General features: G+C 43.9%; 1 protein-coding gene across 4 annotated transcripts in view; it reads right to left on the bottom strand.

The window, feature by feature from the left end:
- The window catches only part of fam193a (family with sequence similarity 193 member A), a 154,300-nt gene that overhangs the window by 31,653 nt on the left and 105,002 nt on the right, over positions 1 to 17,645 (bottom strand). For all 4 annotated transcript variants that reach the window (XM_078431893.1, XM_078431903.1, XM_078431898.1 and 1 more), the window contains exons 4-10: positions 11,492 to 11,655; positions 8,617 to 8,784; positions 7,915 to 8,143; positions 6,993 to 7,117; positions 5,190 to 5,337; positions 2,972 to 3,049; positions 721 to 836 (exon numbers count right to left, since the gene is read on the bottom strand). In XM_078431893.1, coding sequence (XP_078288019.1) covers positions 721 to 836; positions 2,972 to 3,049; positions 5,190 to 5,337; positions 6,993 to 7,117; positions 7,915 to 8,143; positions 8,617 to 8,784; positions 11,492 to 11,655 — 1,028 coding nt within the window. The remainder of the gene's footprint in view (positions 1 to 720; positions 837 to 2,971; positions 3,050 to 5,189; positions 5,338 to 6,992; positions 7,118 to 7,914; positions 8,144 to 8,616; positions 8,785 to 11,491; positions 11,656 to 17,645) is intronic.

Genomic DNA, 17,645 nt, shown 5'->3' with positions numbered 1-17,645 from the left:
AAAAAAGGCAGAAGAAGGCATCAGCACCCAAAGCAGTCTTTTGAGTCAGGAGCAATACACAGGGAGATAAATTGTGTTGCATTTTGACTTCTGGTACCATTTGGTTCCACTTAGTGCAAATGAAACCCTCCCTCTGCTGTTCAGAAGGGTGCCATTTAATTAAATTATTTTTTTTTAAATCACTCCCACAGCAGGAGCAAGAGATGTTTGCACTGGTCATTTTTGAAGAGCTCGGACAGGCAGGAGAACAGGGTTGAGAGGGAAAGATAGATCAGCCATAATTGAATGCGGAGTAGACTCGATGGGCTGAATGGCCTAATTCTGCTTCTATAACTTATGAACCTATGAAAGTAATGAAATACCCAAGCACAGATCTTCTATCTACACAACCTAGTTGAAAGTTAACAGATTGAATGAAAAGCTCATTTCATGTAGTTGGCATGCTTAATTTCCACTTGAACTAATGGTAAGTAATGAAGAATCTCGACCCATAACGTCGCCATCCGTTCCCTCCACAGATGCGGCCTGACCCATTGAGTTCCTCCAGCACTTTATGTTTTCCAACGGAGTGTTACATTGGGTGGGATGGAAAATCAGTGCTCCACCAGACTCCATGGCTTTCACGCATCGGGGTTATATACAAAACCACCAGAATTAACGTACTTCAATCAGTAAGTATGTGGCAACTGATCTCAGTTTAAAGGCTCTCAACACACTTACCTGCGTCTGTAGTTACAGTTGGGACAATCAGGCATGCTGAGTCGCGATGATAGCATGTGCCTCATTGTATCTGTGAAATTACTTTCTCCAGTTAGTGCTTTCTTGCTGTTTGTAAGCTGGGATTGGGGAAGAAGGGGAGAAAAAAAAAGAAGTTTAACTTCAGAGAATCCAGAACACAAATGGAACAAATAGAAATGCCATGGTTAAGGCCTATTACACTGGCACCTTGCCAAGTAGTCATGGAGTAACGTATTATGGAAACAGGCCCTTCAGCCTAATTCGTTCATGATGATCGAGATGCTGCATCTAAGTTAGTCCTATTTGCCTGTGTTTGGCCCATATCCCACCAATCCTTTTCCATCCATGCGCCTGTCCAAGTGTCTATTAAATGCTGTTACAGAGACTTTTGGATAGGCACATAGATATGAAGGGAATGGAGGGATATAGATTATGTGCAGGCAGGTAAGAGTTGGTCTTGGCATCATGCTCGGCACAGACATTGTGGGCCAAAGGCTTGCTCCTATGCTGCATGGTTCTGTGTTTTATGTCTACATCAACTTCACCACTAGGGAGGCAAGTCAGGAATACCAGTTCTTTCCTCCTTCAGCTGGTCTTAAAACCAGCCCAGACTCTTGGAATGAAATTCATCTGCAAATATCCTGAATGTGACGATTTATAGTGCATCTTGACCCGATTCATGAAACTTGGAATATAGAGCTGGTTTTCTCAATTGTCTAAAGAACATTGCTGTTTGAGACAGAGTAAATTCTAAACTGTTTTCTACAATGGGAAATAAAAACACAACGTATTTTAATTCGCGGGCACCAGCATTCCTTACCATAAAAAGGACCAAAAAAAACCCTATTTTCAAGGGGCTTAATCACTTCCTGAGGATGCAAAAGGGCCTTACAACCATCACACCAGATCAGAATCAGTCATACAGCACAGGACGGGGACTTTCGACCTACTGTGCTATACTGACCTTTCAAACTTATCCCATTTGCCCAAATTAGGACCCTGGCCTCTATGCCTTGTCTGCTTAAGTGTCAATGTAAATGCATCTTAGATGTAGTGATTCCACCACCTCTGACAAAGCATTCCCAATATCAACCAGTCTTCTGTGTCAAACACTTTCTTCTCACATCCCCCTTAAAACTAATTTCTCTGACAAACTATACCCTCTTGTTTTTGATGCTCCTATCATGGGGAAAGAAGATTTTCACCCCTTCTATGCCTCTCACAGTTTTATGCACCTCTATTAGATCACCCCTCAGTATGCTTCAGTCCGGGAACAAGCAGAACCTATCCAACCTCTCCCCATAACTGAAGTCTTCCAATCCAGGTAACATTCTGGTGAATCTCCATATCCTTCCAATAGTTTGAAGACCAGAACTGCACACAATGCTCTAAGTGCAGCCTAACCAATGTTTCTCAAGTTACAACATAACACATTTTGAATTATGCAACTGTTTTTGTTTCCATTAATTTATTTCATAGGTTATCATTTTTTTTAAATGTCAGAGACCGTTCCGAATCTACATTTCTCTACCCATGCAACTGTCTTACTTTCCTTTATCCCTCTTAATTAATGAATAAGACTTATCACTCTGTTTTTACAATTCCCACAATTTCAGTGATGAAGTCCACATTTAAATGCTTTACCAGGATGAAGATCCACCAATAAATGGGAATGTGACTGAATTGCATCTTCAGACCATTTTCTGCCTGCCCCAACCATCTTACTGAATTAAAAATCAGCAATTTCAAACTCAATAGTTCTTTCGGGAGATGAAGTGCTGTCAAGGGTGGCACAGTGGCATGGCGGTAAAGCTGATGTTTTACAGCATTAGAGACGCAGGTTCGATCCTTACTATGGGTGCTGTCTGTACGGAGTTTGTATGTTCTTCCTGTGACTTCCTGGGTTTTCTCTGAGTGCTCTGGTTTCCTCCCACACTCTAAAGATTTACAGGGTTGTAGGTTAAAATTGTCAATTGTCCCTGGTGTGCAGGATAGTGTTAGCGCTAGTCGATATGGACTGAATGGGCCGAAGGGCCTGTTTCCACGCTGCATCTTTAAAGTCTAAAGTTAGGATTAGGAAATGAGGTCCAGATATCAACCAAATCCTGAAGTGTTCTTGGATTTTACCCGAGAGTACTTAGTTCACAATCTATCCCCCCTCCCTGGTTTTGCGTTACTCAGGATATTACCATTACATTATTTATAAATTCAAAAGTCAGGACCACCATTTTACCTGTTCTTCTAATAACCGGCGCTGTTTGAAGAACTCCCAATCATCCTTTAGCATGCGTTGTTTGGTTTTCATTGCCATCTAACAAACAAAAGCATTGAGACATCATAGGCTGTCATGCAGCTCTTCTCAATATGATCTTTTAAAAATGAAATAAAATGTTGATTAATGAACTTTGAGCATTAACCGTGGTACCTTGGATTGATCGTAGCATCCTCACCTCTGCCGCAGGAGATGAGCGGTTGAAAATCCCAATTTAGAGTCTTGAGCACATACTCTGGGCTAACATTTCAGTGCTTCACTTTCCTCTCATGCTGCCTTTTGTAGGTTTCAAACTAATGTATAAATTACTTCACTGCACCATTTGTTGAAGTGCAGTGGAACCACTCCTTTAATACCTTCCTCCACTTCAAGCAGATGACGTGGCCACTTAACTCAATACACATGCTGTGCACCACGTTTGCCTAGATTTTAATAGTGACTGCACTTCAAAAACCCTTTCTTTGCTTGCCTGACCTGCTAAGTCATAACATTTCCTCTTTCAATTTCCAGCATCTGTTTTTCACTCTTCAGGATGTTCAAAGTTAGACAACTCTTTTACACGCTGTACGGATGCTAATTCTACTATTTTCTTATTTTACATATGCAACAATACAAACTGGAACTACGAGACTATGCCACGGAATTAGTTTCACCAAGATGATAAATGCTTCCAGTGAAAACAATAGATTAATAACCAAAAGGCCTGGCATTCTCTCCAAACTCAAATGTGCGCAGTTAGAATGTAAAAAATAACTTTCTTACACGAGAACGAGCAAACCAGGATAACAAGAGACCCATCTCAGAAATCAAACTCAGACAACACTGCAGCAACCTCAGTATTATCCTAGCCCATTTCAGTCTGGACCACGTACATATGGTACCTGCCAGATCTATCGCAAAGTTTAAGAAACATTTAGGCAGGTTGACACAAAATGCTGGAGTAACTAAGGCAGCATCTCTGGATAGAAGGAATGGGTGACGTTTCGGATCAAGACCCTTCTTCAGACAGGTACATGGTGAGGATAGGTTTAGAGGGATATGGCCCAAACGCAGGCAGGTGGACTAGTCTAGATGGGACGTGTTGGTTGGTGTGGGCAAGTTGGGCCAAAGGGCCTGTTTCCACACTGTATGACTATGAACCTGGGTGAACCTTGTACCAAACACCATCACATTTCTCTGCTGAAAGAACTACCACCGTGTTCTCCAGTCTTCCCTTCCCTCATGTGTCCTCCATTCGTTGAATCTCTTCAATTTCCTGACACAATCAATTTCTGTGAAAAACAGTTGATTCATTTTTTTTAGTTCAACTGCAATTCCAATTTGGTGAATGATTAAATCACTGACATGGGCAGCACAGTAGGACAGCATCCTCGTACAAGTGTAACATAACTTTTATATTCAACACTCTGACTGATGAAGGCCAGCATGCCAAAAGCCCGTTTCACCACCCTATCTACTTTCAGAAGACAATGTTACTTTCAGAAGACACTGCTCTCCGAAATTCCTCTGGTCCACATTACCCAGGGCCCTCTTGTTCACTGTGATGGTCCTGCCCTGGTCGACTCCCAAATTACAACCACTCACACTTATCTGTATTAAACTCCATTCACCATTCCTTGGCCCCCTTGCCCAGCTGACCAAGATCCCATTATAATTCTTGATAACAATCCTCACTGTTAATAATGCCACCTGTTTTAATCTCATAGCAACTAAGATAGATTTTGACAGATATAACAGGCAAGTAATAGAGGGCAGGCAGATGGGGGTTAGTTTAGATTGGCATCGGGATCAACTCAACCATGGTGGACTGAAGTGCCTGTTCCTAACCTGTACTTTTCTATTAGGAAGGACGCTAGGTGGAAGCACAAGACTGAATGCTGGAGTCACGATCCCTTCTTAAAACTTCCCTTCAAATAAATAATCATAGCCGTTAGGAAATCCTCTTGTTTTACACCATCACGCTTCACATTAATACAGTGTAAAGTTCAAGCTTCAGGGAGATACTAGGGCTAATTAATTGTTGTTGTCACTGGCTATTTAGCTAGAGACAGATCAAGGATATGACTGATACTGTTTCTTACTACCTCAGTTAACTAAGCCAATCGGGAAGAGACTTTACCTCATCTTGGTGATTACAAAGATTGAAGTAGCAAAGGGATTTTGAGAAAGGAAATCTTACCTGTTCATCCACATAGTCATCTATTCGTTTCTGGCATTCTAGCCACTCTGCTGCAACTCGTCTCATATCCTGGTCCATCTGGAGGTAACGTTGTAGTAATGTACTATACATGTCCTCACTGTACGAGTCGTGAGATGCTGTACCAAGCCTGCAAGCAGATCAATCAATACAGCAACATAAGTACATGACATAAGCTGGTCAAAAAGTCAGCACAGCCCACTGCTCCATTGGATCAGATAACCAAGCTCTTCTATCTATTGAGAGTGCCAAGTCCTGGAGGAGACCAAAAATAGAGGCATTTTGCACACATCAAAAATAACACCACGACAGAGACTAAAATTCTAAGTTGCGACGAGAATTTAGTGCATCAAGGGCAGCATGGGAGAAATTTTAAATTATGTAAGAGTGCAGGGGGAAAAGGAGCATGGAAAGGGGAACAAAATTGGACAACTCTTTCACAGAACAGAAGTGAGCACAATGACCTGAATGGCTCATTCTTTCTGACATTTTTCATGAGGCAGAGATAATATCAAGGTGCAGTGATCATGTTCTCAAATGGGCTGACAGGTCAAAATATACGATTGCTGGTTGAGTGAAAGAATTATACCCATTGCCCACAAATCCCAAAAGTGATGGGAAGGGAACGTTGTTTTTTTTCGGGAGAGTGGGCTCTGGAAATGACACGTCTACCAGTGTTGACTTTTACAAAGCAAATGCAATCCAAGATTAAGACACGGAAATAGGAGCGTCTGAACCATGCTTAATTAAATTCTACATGTCAGTAAAGCACGTAAAGTCCATCCTACCATTCACTTTACCAACCAACTTAGCACATATAACAGTATAGCACGAGAACTGGCTCTTCTGCCCATAATGTCCATGCTGAACATGATGCCAAGTCCCTCATTTATCTCCCTACGCATAATCCATACCCCTCCATTCCCCCTATATCATGTGCCTAACCAAAAGCCTCTCAAATGCCATTGTCGTATCTGCCTCTATCACCACCAACCCTGGCAGCAAGTTCTAGGCCTATTGTGTGTATAAAAAAAAAAGCCTCACACATCTCCTTTAAACTTTGCCCCTTAAAGCCCTTTAGTATTTGTTTTTTCCATCCTGGATAAAAGATTGTCAGTCTCCCCAATATATACAAAGGGAGGTTATAATTCAACCAAAACAGTGCCTGATTATATGATAGGAGTAGAATTAGGCCATTCAGCCCATCAAATCTACTCCACCATTCAATCATGGCTGATCTATCTCTCCCACCCACCCCATTCTCCTGCCTTCTCCCCATAACCTCTGACACCTGTTCTAATCATAAATCTATCAATGTCTGCCTTAAAAATATCCACTGACGGCCTTCAAAGCCTTCTGCGGCAAAGATTCCAGATTCACCACCCTCTGATGAAATAAATTCCTCCTCATCTCCTTCCTAAAAGGTCCTTTAATACTGAGGCTATAACCTCTAGTCCTCGACTCTCCCACGAGTGGAAACATCCTCTCCACATCCACTCGATCCAAGCCTTTCACTATTCTGTACGTTTCAGAGGTTCCCCCTCATTCTTCTAAACTCCAGCAAATATAGGCTCAGTGCCATGAAACGCTCATCATATGTTAACCTACTAATTCCTGGAATAATTCTTGTAAACCTCCTCTGGACCCTCTCCAGAGCCAGCACATCCTTCCTCAGATATGGTTATTTAAACCTTCACCAAATATGAAAATATGAATTATAATGAGCAAATTAATTTAAATATGATATAATCACATCAAAATTGGCTTAGACAGCAGAGCGCCTACCGTAGTTGTGCTACGAGTGATGGTAGGCTACTTTGCAGAAGTGACTCAGAGAATACCAAGTTTTCAAATAGGTGCTTATTATGAAGTTCCCACGTCACTTGGAATTTCTTCAAATGTTCACTTTCCTGTCAAAGAAAGCAAAGGCGACATTCGTAATTCGATGAATGGAAGTTGTATTCGGAGTGCAAAGGATTCGAATCTGCAGCAATTTCGATGTTGGCTTCTGGGAACAAGGTTCAATTGAAATGAATTGAAAGATACAGCTTGGAGACAGGCCCTTCAGCCTGCCGAGTCCACATTGACCATTGATTCACAATGATTCTATGTTATCCCACTTTGTCATCCAGTCCCTACACCAAGGACAATCTAGAGACCTAGAAACCCGCATATGATTAGTAAGAGTGTCAGGGATTATGGGGAGAAGGCAGGAGAATAGGGTTGAGGGGGAAAGATAGATCAGCCATAATTGAATGGCAGAGAAGACTTGATGGGCCAAGTGGTCTAATTATGCTCCTATAACTTGTGAACTTCTGAAAGTCTTTGGGATGTGGGAGGAAACCCACACGGTCACAGGGAGAATGTGCAAGCCCCGCATAGACAGCACCCGAGATCAGGATCGAAGCTGAGTATCTGACTTTGCCAAGCAGCAGCTCTATCAGCTGCACTACAGTGACCCCCTTCAGATCCAGTTCCATTGACCAGAGGAATATCTACGATTCTGATGGGCTCAAAATGGGTTCAATTCCACTCGTTTTGGGTTGTATAACTGTCACTGATGAACATGTGGACGCGTGGAATGTGGTTAATCATGACACTCCCACCATCATGGTCCTGCCTGCCGGCTCGATGTGCGAGCTGACTTTGCCTGCTCAGTCAATGGTTAAACATGTACTCACGATGACGCTTTGATTTGACAACTTACCAGCGTGATGAGGAAGGTGCTGATTGTGCGAGCAGCTTGACAGAGTGCACTGTATTCCTCCAACAGGAGTGAGATGAACTGATGAGCCTGCAGTGGGCCCTGCACCACTGTGGTTACTTTGGATCCCAGTGACAGATGTCGAAGCAAGCGTACCTTCATTTCCAGAACGTATTCCCTGGCCTGTTGCTCCAAACGTTGGTACAACTGGTAGGGGTCACGTTCACATAACCTAAGGCCGAGGATGCAAATACAGATATTATAGGTCAATCAATCAGAAGGCTGCCTTTTAAAGACTAGTACGTGAAGGAAAGAACTGCAGATGCTGGTTTAAATAGATGGTAGACACAAAATGCTGGAATAACTCAGCGGGACAGGCAGCATCTCTGGAGAGAAGGAATGGGTGACGTCACGGGCCTGAAGGAGGGTCTCGACCCGAAACGTCACCCATTCCTTCTTCCAGAGATGCTGCCTGTTCCGCTGAGTTACTCCAGCATTTTGTGTCCACCCTGCATTCTAAAGAGTCCAGACTCATTAAGAGTATTTCATTCTCAAAGACACACTATGCCATAGATTAATTTGTACAATATTACTAATTGTGAATAAAGTCAGACGACACTAAGTTTGCTAATATTTTCTACAATAAGTTTAATCTCAAAACTTGCTAAAATAAAAGTTTGATAAAGTAAATTGAAAAGTGCTTACCTGTCTACCAATTCTTTCATTCCCTCCTTGTCTGGAACCAGTGACTGGTCATGATCATCAGCTAACGGCGTCCCGGCTTGGCGATAAATACATCGGACCATGTAACGTACCTCTGACCAGTAATGCTGAAGCTGCTGAGATTCTCGCTCATTCTCTGCTGATATTTCTCTATAAAGAGGGAGTGCATTTGACGACACCATTAAACCACTCTCACTTCATTCACGATGATCACAGAACAAATAGGACCTTTCGACCATTGTGAAGGACACTTAATTTCAGCAATTCAGACTCCTATTCTCAGGAACTGAGAAGGTGGTGGGGGACAATCATTAGATGAGGGTGGTGGGGGACAATCATTAGAGATGAGGTTGCATTCATCTGTTTTTTAAATCCCTTTGAAAACAGAAGAGAGCAAGTAGCTGAGGAAAAACAAGGAATTACAGATGCTAGTTTACCAAGGAAAGACACAAAATGCTGGAGGAACTGTGGGCCAGGCAGCATCCCAGGAGAACATGGATAGGTGACATTTTGTTGGGAACCTTCAGACTGAGCTGAAGCAGGTAGCTGAGGCATTAACACAGCTGAAGGATTTGACAAAGTGAAAAAATAAGTCATTTTCTGTGATAATAGACAATAGGTGCAGTAGTAGGCCATTCGGCTCTTCGAGCCAGCACCGCCATTCACCGTGATCATCCCCAATCAGTACCCCGTTCCTGCCTTCTCCCCATATCTCTTGACTCCGCTATCATAAAGAGCTCTATCTAACTCTCTCTTGAAAGCATCCAGGGAATTGGACTCCACTGCCTTCTGAGGCAGAGAGTCCCACAGCTTCACAACTATGAGTGAAAAAGTTTTTCCCTCATCTCCGCTCTAAATGGCCTACCCCTTATTCTTAAACTGTGGCCCCTGACATTGGGAACATGTTTCCTGCCTCTAGCGTGTCCAATCCTTTAATAATCTTATATGTTTCAATAAGATCCCCTCTCATCTTTCTAAATTCCAGAGTACACAAGCCCAGACGCTCCAGTCTTTCAATATATGACAGTCCCGCCATTCCGGGAATTAACCTCGTGAACCTACGTTGCACTCTCTCAATAGTAAGAATGTCCTTCCTTAAATTTGGAGACCAAAACTGCACACAATACTCCAGGTAGGGGCCTCTACAACTGCAGAAGGACCTCTTTGCTCCTATACTCAACTCCTCTTGTTATGAAGGCCAATATTCCATTAGCTTTCTTCACTGCCTGCTGTACCTGCATGCTTACTTTCAGTGATTGATGAACTAGGACACCCTGATCTCGTTGTACTTCCCTTTTTCCTAACTTGACACCATTCAGATAATAATCTACCTTCCTGTTCTTACCACCAAACTGGATAACCTCACATTTACCCACATTAAACTGCATCTGCCATGCATCCGCCCACTCACACAACCTGTCCCAAGTCACCCTGCATCCTCATAGCATCCTCCTCACACTTCACATTGCCACCCAGCTTTGTGTCATCTGCAAATTTGCTAATGTTACTTTTAATCCCTTCATCTAAGTCATTGATGTATATTGTAAATAGCTGCGGTCCCAGCACCGAGCCTTGCGGTACCCCACTAATCACTGCCTGCCATTCTGAAAGGGACCAATTTATCCCTACTCTTTGTTTCCTGTCTGCCAACCAATTTTCTATCCATGTCAGTACCCACCCCCAATACCATGTGCTCTGATGGGAGAGTTGAGAATAAGGACGCAAACATAAAAAGGAAATAAGCCTTACCATTACTCTGCCATTGAATATGATCAAGGCTTATTCAAACTTGATCCTTGATTCATGGGTATAAAGATATAAAGATATTCACGTTTGCCTGAATACTCGTATATTTCAATCTCTCACCATTTATAACATATATTTATTTTCCTATCAAATTTGTTGACTGCACATTTCCCAACATTATATTGCAGTTGTCCATTTATTCTTGCTCGTTCATTGAGTCGTTCCATTTCCCCCAGGAGCCTCTCTGCATCTTCCGCATTTCCCATACTGCAATCTAGTACTTCCTAATCAATCTTAAACTTCACCATTTCATAGGCTATTGTGGCATTGCACAGGATTGGACAAAAATGCTGTGCTTCACAATAAAATTGGTGAATAATGAGATTTGCATATGATCATACTGGATTGGAAAATGCATCTTATCTGTTTCAAAATTTCAGGTCAAAGAAAACTACTATAATAAAACTCAAAGTAACAGCACAGTCATTTAAAAAAGCATAGTGACATGAGGTACACACAAAGGCCTATCTGAAGCAGTTACTTCATGCACCACTTTTGCTGACTGAACTACATGAAACATAATTTTATTGTATATCCTGGACTTCAGTGAATGGAATTACTGACGCACTATCAGTATCAACCTGGTGAACTTCAACTACCTCAATACCATTATAAAAGCAATTATTTTTCAAGGGGGCACAATGGTGCAGCAGGGCAGCAAAGTGACACAGCTGGTAGAGCTGCTGCTCCTCAGCGCCAGAGATCCTAGTTCAATCCTGACCTCGGGTGCTGCCTGTGTGGAGTTTGCACATTCTCCCTGTGACCTCGTGGGTTTACTCTGGGTGCTCCGCTTTCTTCCCATATCCCAAAGACATACATGTTTATAGATTAAATGGCTTCTATAAATTGTCCCTAATGCATACGAGCAGATGCGAAAGAGTGAATTCATAGAAGCATTGTGAACATGTGATTGATGGTCAGCGTGAACTCAGTGGGCCGATGAGCTTGTTTCCGTGCTGTGTCGCAGAAGGTAAAAGTAAATGTGTGGGCCATGACAGAGTAAAGACAGATCATTTGACAGTAAGAATGTCTTCTCTTGACAATCACTTACCTGCGCTCATTGCATGCCTCACAATTGCAAGCTATATCTGAAGTTGCAGGGGCATTGACATCTGTACCAGGCACTGATTGAGCTCCGACAGCCAGTCTTCCACCTATCGAGTCCTGGGGTGCTCCATTATTAGCCATTGGCATATGCAATAAGAAGTCTTGATTCTATAATCACAGAAAAATTGATACAATTCGATCAGCCCTTCAGTAACTAAAACAAACATTTAACCATTCTGCTCAACAGCGAGTGAGAGTTGTGGGTTTAAACCAAATTCAGGGATCAGGCAAGAATATAGAGTTGAAAGCTCATATCTAGCTCTTGCTTTTATTTCTTTTATTCTTAATGTGCAAAAACAAAATTGTTCAAAAACATTTAGTGACAGTTACCTTAGCATGAAGTTGTTCAACAATGGAGTCAAGATGGAATCAATTACATTCAGAAAGCAAACTAAGGTTTGGCGAAAATAATTACTAATAGAATAATGGACAAACAGAGTTTGGGAGAGAGTTTTGAGTGGAAATTTAAGACAAGCTAGTACAAAAACCATAAGCACGAAAGAAACATTGAGGTCCGGCCATATGTTGATCAAGCCAGAATCAAAAATAATTGAAAAATAATTGAGATTCATATCTGCACTTTTCAATTCCTAATTTACACCACCTCAAGCTAGAACAGAATTCAAGACCCTTCTTCAGATTGATTAGGGGAGGTTGGGGGAAGAAAGCTTTATTCTTTCCCCATCACCCACCTACAATTGGTCTGAAGAAGGGTCTCAACCAGAAATGTCAACTATCCATGTTCTCCAGAGATGCTGCCTGACCCACTGAGTTACTCCAGCACTGTGTTCTTCTGTGTATTAACCAGCATCTGCACTTTTCACATGTATGCGACTACAGTGGGCATGTAATTTGATAAGCAGCCGGAATACTGAGGCAATGATCCAAAGATACAAGTTTATATACCATCATGAACTCAAAAAATCAATTTAATTAAATATAAATGTGTAATTTAAAATGCCACAAGGAGAAAAGATAATCATGAAACTACAGGACTGTTCTGTTTAGTTTATTGTCATGTGTAACAAGGTACAGTGAAAAGCTTTAGTTGCGTGCTATCCAGTCAGAAGACAATACTTGATTACAATCGAGCCATTTATAGTGTATAGATACATGATAAGGGAATAACGTTTAGTTCAAGGTAAAGCCAGCAAAGTCCGATCAAGGAAAGACCAAGGGTCACCAAAGAGGTAGTATCACAAAATGCTGGAGTAACTCAGCAGGTCAGGCAGCATCTCAGGAGAGATGGAATAGGTGACGTTTCGGGTCGAGACCCTTCTTCAGACTGATGTCAGGGGGGCGGGACAAAGGAAGGATATGAGTGGAGACAGGAAGATAGAGGGAGAACTGGGAAGGGGATGGGGAAGAGAGGGACAGAGGAACTATCTAAAGTTGGAGAATGTTCATACCGCTGGGCTGCAAGCTGCCCAAGCGAAATATGAGGTGTGTGGTTCCTCCAATTTCCGGTGGGCCTCACTATGGCACTGGAGGAGGCTCATGACAGAAAGGTCAGACTGGGAGTGGGAGGGGGAGTTGAAGTGCTCAGCCACCGGGAGATCAGGTTGGTTAAAGCGGACTGAGTGAAGGTGTTGAGCGAAACGATCGCCGAGCCTGCGTTTGGTTTTGCCGATGTAAAGAAGTTGACATCTAGAGCAGCGGATACAATAGATGAGGTTGGAGGAGGTGCAGGTGAACCTCTGTCTCACCTGGAAAGACTGTTTGGGTCCTTGGATGGAGTTGAGGGGGGAGGTAAAGGGACAGGTGTTGCATCTCTTGCGGTTGCAGAGGAAAGTGCCCGGGGATGGGGTGGTTTGGGTAGGAAGGGACGAGTGGACCAGGAAGGTACGAAGGGAACGGTCTCTGCGGAACGCAGAAAGGGGAGGGGATGGGAAGATGTGGCTAGTAGTGGGGTCCCGTTGTAGGTGACGGAAATATTGGTGGATGATTTGTTGGATACGCTGGCTTATGGGGTGGAAGGCGAAAACTAGGGGGATTCTGTCCTTGTTACGAATGGGGGGAGGGGGAGCAAGAGCGGAGCTGCGGGATATAGAAGAGGACCTCGTGAGAGCCTCATCTATAATGGAAGAGGGGAAGCCCCGTTTCCTGAAGAATTAGGACATCTCTGATGCCCTAGTGTGAAACACCTCATCCCGGGCGCAGATGCGGCGTAGACGGAAGAATTGGGAGTAGGGGATAGACTTTTTGCAGGAGACAGGGTGGGAAGAAGTATAGTCCAGATATCTGTGCGAGTCAGTGGGTTTATAGTAGATGTCAGTCACTAGTCTGTCTCCTGTGATGGAGATGGTGAGGTCCAGAAACGGTAGGGAGATGTCAGAGATAGTCCAAGTATATTTAAGAGCAGGATAGAATTTGGTAGTGAAGTGTATGAAGTCAGTGAGTTCTGCATGGGTACAAGAGGTAGCACCATTGCAGTCGTCGATGTAGCGGAGGTAGAGTTCGGGGATGGGGCCAGTGTACGTCCGGAACAGGGATTGTTCGACGTACCCGACAAAGAGGCAGGCATAGCTAGGGCCCATGCGAGTGAAGAAGCGGGAGGAGAGTTGTTAAGGGTAAGAACCAGCTCTGCTAGGCGGAGGAGAGTGTTAGTAGATGGGGATTGGCTGGTTCTACGGTCGAGGAAGAAACAGAGGGCTTCAAGACCATCCTTGTGGGGGATGGAAGTGTAGAGTGACTGGACATCCATGGTAAAGATGAGGGAGTGGGGGCCTGGAAACCGGATGTTATCGAGGAGACGGAGAGCGTGAGATGTCTTGGACAAATGTGGGGAGGGATTTGACCAGGGGGGATAGGATGGAGTCGAGGTAGGTGGAAATAAGTTCGGTGGGACATGAACAGGCAGAAACAATGGGTCTGCCGGGACAGTTCTGTTTATGGATTTTAGGTAGAAGGTAAAACCGTGCAGGGCTGGGGAACGATAAGGTTGGAGGCATTAGAGGGTAGAGCGCCGGAAATGGTGAGGTCAGTGATGATGTTGATGATTAAGGTCTGGTGCTCGTCGGTGGGGTCATGGTCCAAGGATAAGTAGGAGGAGGTGTCTGAAAGTTGTCGTCTGGTAGTAGTTCAGCATTGCTCTCTGGTTGTGGTAGGATGATTCAGTTACCTGATAAGCGCTAGGAAGAAACTCCTTGAATCTGGTGGTGTGCATTTTCACACTTCTATATCTTTTGCCTGATGGGAGAGGGGAAAAGTGGAAGTGGCCAGAGTGTGACCCGTCCTAGATTATGCTGCTGGCCTTGCCACAGCAACGAGAGGTATAAATGGAGTTAATAGAAGGGAGGTTGGTTTGTGTGATGATCTGGGCTGTGTGAACAATTGCTGCAAGTTCTTGCAGTCCTGGATGGAGCTGTGCCCAAACCAAGCTATGATGCACCGTGACAAAGTGCTTTCTATGGTGGATCTGCAGAAGTTGGTGAGAGTTGTAGGGGACATGCCGAACTTCCCAAGCCTTCTAAGAGTGTTGTACAAACCTTCTGTTGTAGAAATCCAATATAAGGTTCATTGATGGAAGTCTGCCATCCCTACCTGGTATAGCCCAAGAGGATGTCAGGATTCGAGGGCCCGAGCTATAGGAAGAGGTCGAACAGGCTAGGACTCTATTCCTTGAAGTGCAGGAGGATGAGGGGTGATCTTATAGAGGTGAATAAAATCATGAAAGAAATAGATCCGGAAGACGATAGAATCTCTTGCCCAGAGTAGAGGAATCTCGAACCAGAGGACATAGGTTTAAGGTGAGAGGGGAAAGATTTAACAGGAACCTGAGAGGTAACTTTTTTATACAAAGGTTGGTGGGTGTATGCAGCGAGCTACTGGAGGAGTTAGTTGTGGCAGGTCCTAACGCAACATATAAGAAACACTTAGACAGGTACATGGATAGGACAGGGTTTGCTGGATATGAGCCAAACAGGCAGGTGGGACTAATGTAGATGGGACATGTTGGCCGGTGTGGGTAAGTTGGTTAGAGGGGCCTATTTCCACGCTGTAAGATGCTATGACTAAGACTCTACATGGGCAATGAGTGCCTGGATTGCCAATCATGTCCACAGGCCATGAATGAAACTTTAAAGGAAAAAATCAACCAGTGGTAATGGCAGATCCAGGTGAAGGAAAATAACTCGGAATTTTGGAATATGTTCCTCTAAATAATTATTGGTATTGGTTTATTATTAGACTTTAGAGATACGACTTCTCCGTGGAGTGTCACCTTGTTGTGGTAGAGAAGCTTGTGTGGTCCTGAGATCCTGAGAGCGATGCCGTCTGGAGCTATGCTCCTGGTAGGGTCACCCATGGCAGTAAGGTCGAGGGGGAGGTCTCTGACAAAGAGCAATCTAACCAAGACCTCAACGGTGAAACAGGCGGAGGATGATAGCTGACTTTAGTGGAGCGTCACAACGGCTGGCAAGGCTGACGAATGCTGCAGTGGGCAGGTGCTATAGAAACAAAGAAAATAGGTGCAGGAGTAGGCCATTCGGCCATTCGAGCCTGCACCGCCATTCAATATGATCATGGCTGATCATCCAACTCAGTATCCCGTACTTGCCTTCTCTCCATACCCCCTGATCCCTTTAGCCACAAGGGCCACATCTAACTCCCTCTTAAATATAGCCAATGAACTGGCCTCAACTACCTTCTGTGGCAGAGAATTTCACAGATTCACCACTCTGTGTGAAAAAAACCCTTCTCATCTCGGTCCTAAAAGACTTCCCCCTTATCCTTAAACTGTGACCCCTTGTTCTGGACTTCCCCAACATCGGGAACAATCTTCCTGCATCTAGCCTGTCCAACCCCTTAAGAATTTTGTAAGTTTCTATAAGATCCCCCCTCAATCTTCTAAATTCCAGCGAGTACAAGCCGAGTCTATCCAGTCTTTCTTCATATGAAAGTCCTGCCATCCCAGGAATTAATCTGGTGAACCTTCTCTGTACTCCCTCTATGGCAAGAATGTCTTTCCTCAGATTAGGAGACCAAAACTGTACGCAATACTCCAGGTGTGGTCTCACCAATGCCCTGTGCAACTGCAGCAGAACCTCCCTGCTCCTATACTCAAATCCCCTCACTATGAATGCCAACATACCATTCGCTTTCTTCACTGCCTGCTGCACTTGCATGCCTACTTTCAATGACTGGTGCACCACGACACCCAGGTCTTGCTGCATCTCCCCTTCTCCTAATCGACCACCATTCAGATAATAATAGATGGGAAGGTAGACGCTCCCGCCCCCACGAGTCTTGGGGAGATGAGGCTCATCAGCCTGGGAAGGCAGTCCATCTAGGAGAGGGAAACTCTGATCTAAAACCTCCACTGCCTTGTGGCCATATCCAGTCATGGAAAAGGCTCCAGGAGTAAACCTCAAGAAAAATCCAGTCGGAGTCCCAAAGGCAGTTGGTCGTTGTCTGCAACCTCTTTCTGGCAGCTCCTGCAACGGCACTGGTGCCAAACTGCAACTTTGGATTGAACAGCGACGTGGAGACGGGGGACGTGCTACATGGGCAACAGCCTGTTCTTCGTATGACATCGCCCAGGCTTGCATCCGACCACACATCGATGCGGCTCTAGCCGAGGTTTGGAGCAAGCAGCCAACAACCAGGATGCAACATCCATGGTCAGCCATGACCGAGGGGGGGCCTTAACTTAAGAGATACAGTGAAAATCTTTTGTTTGCATATTATCCAGGCAGATCATACTGTACACGAATACATCAGGTAGTGCAAAGCAGACAACCTGTTTTGACTAACAAAGCATTTCAGCAGTGGACAGCTGGCACCGAGTCCCAATGGAACATCCTTCCTACATATGAAAGCAAGACTGCACAAGCAACATACTGTCATCATGACAGAATACAAACCAGATTGTAAATTATGGAAGTCTCTGTATAAATTTCATAATTTCTTCATCAAATTGAACAGCTGAGATGGTCAAATAATTTGCAATTTGAAAGAAAAAACTTGCATCATTCACAACCGTACAGTCTCAAAGTACTTGTGTGACAAAGAATCAAAGCTAAATGTAGCAGTGTTGGGAAAGTTAAAACGACAGTTAGTATGAAATAGGTATAATGAGGGCAGGGGACAAGATGGAT

The sequence above is a fragment of the Rhinoraja longicauda genome, chromosome 3 (assembly GCF_053455715.1).
Source record: "Rhinoraja longicauda isolate Sanriku21f chromosome 3, sRhiLon1.1, whole genome shotgun sequence".
NCBI classification, from domain to species: domain Eukaryota; kingdom Metazoa; phylum Chordata; class Chondrichthyes; order Rajiformes; family Arhynchobatidae; genus Rhinoraja; species Rhinoraja longicauda.
The sequence above is the reverse complement of the archived record's forward strand: the minus strand, read 5'-3'. Positions and strand labels throughout refer to the sequence as shown.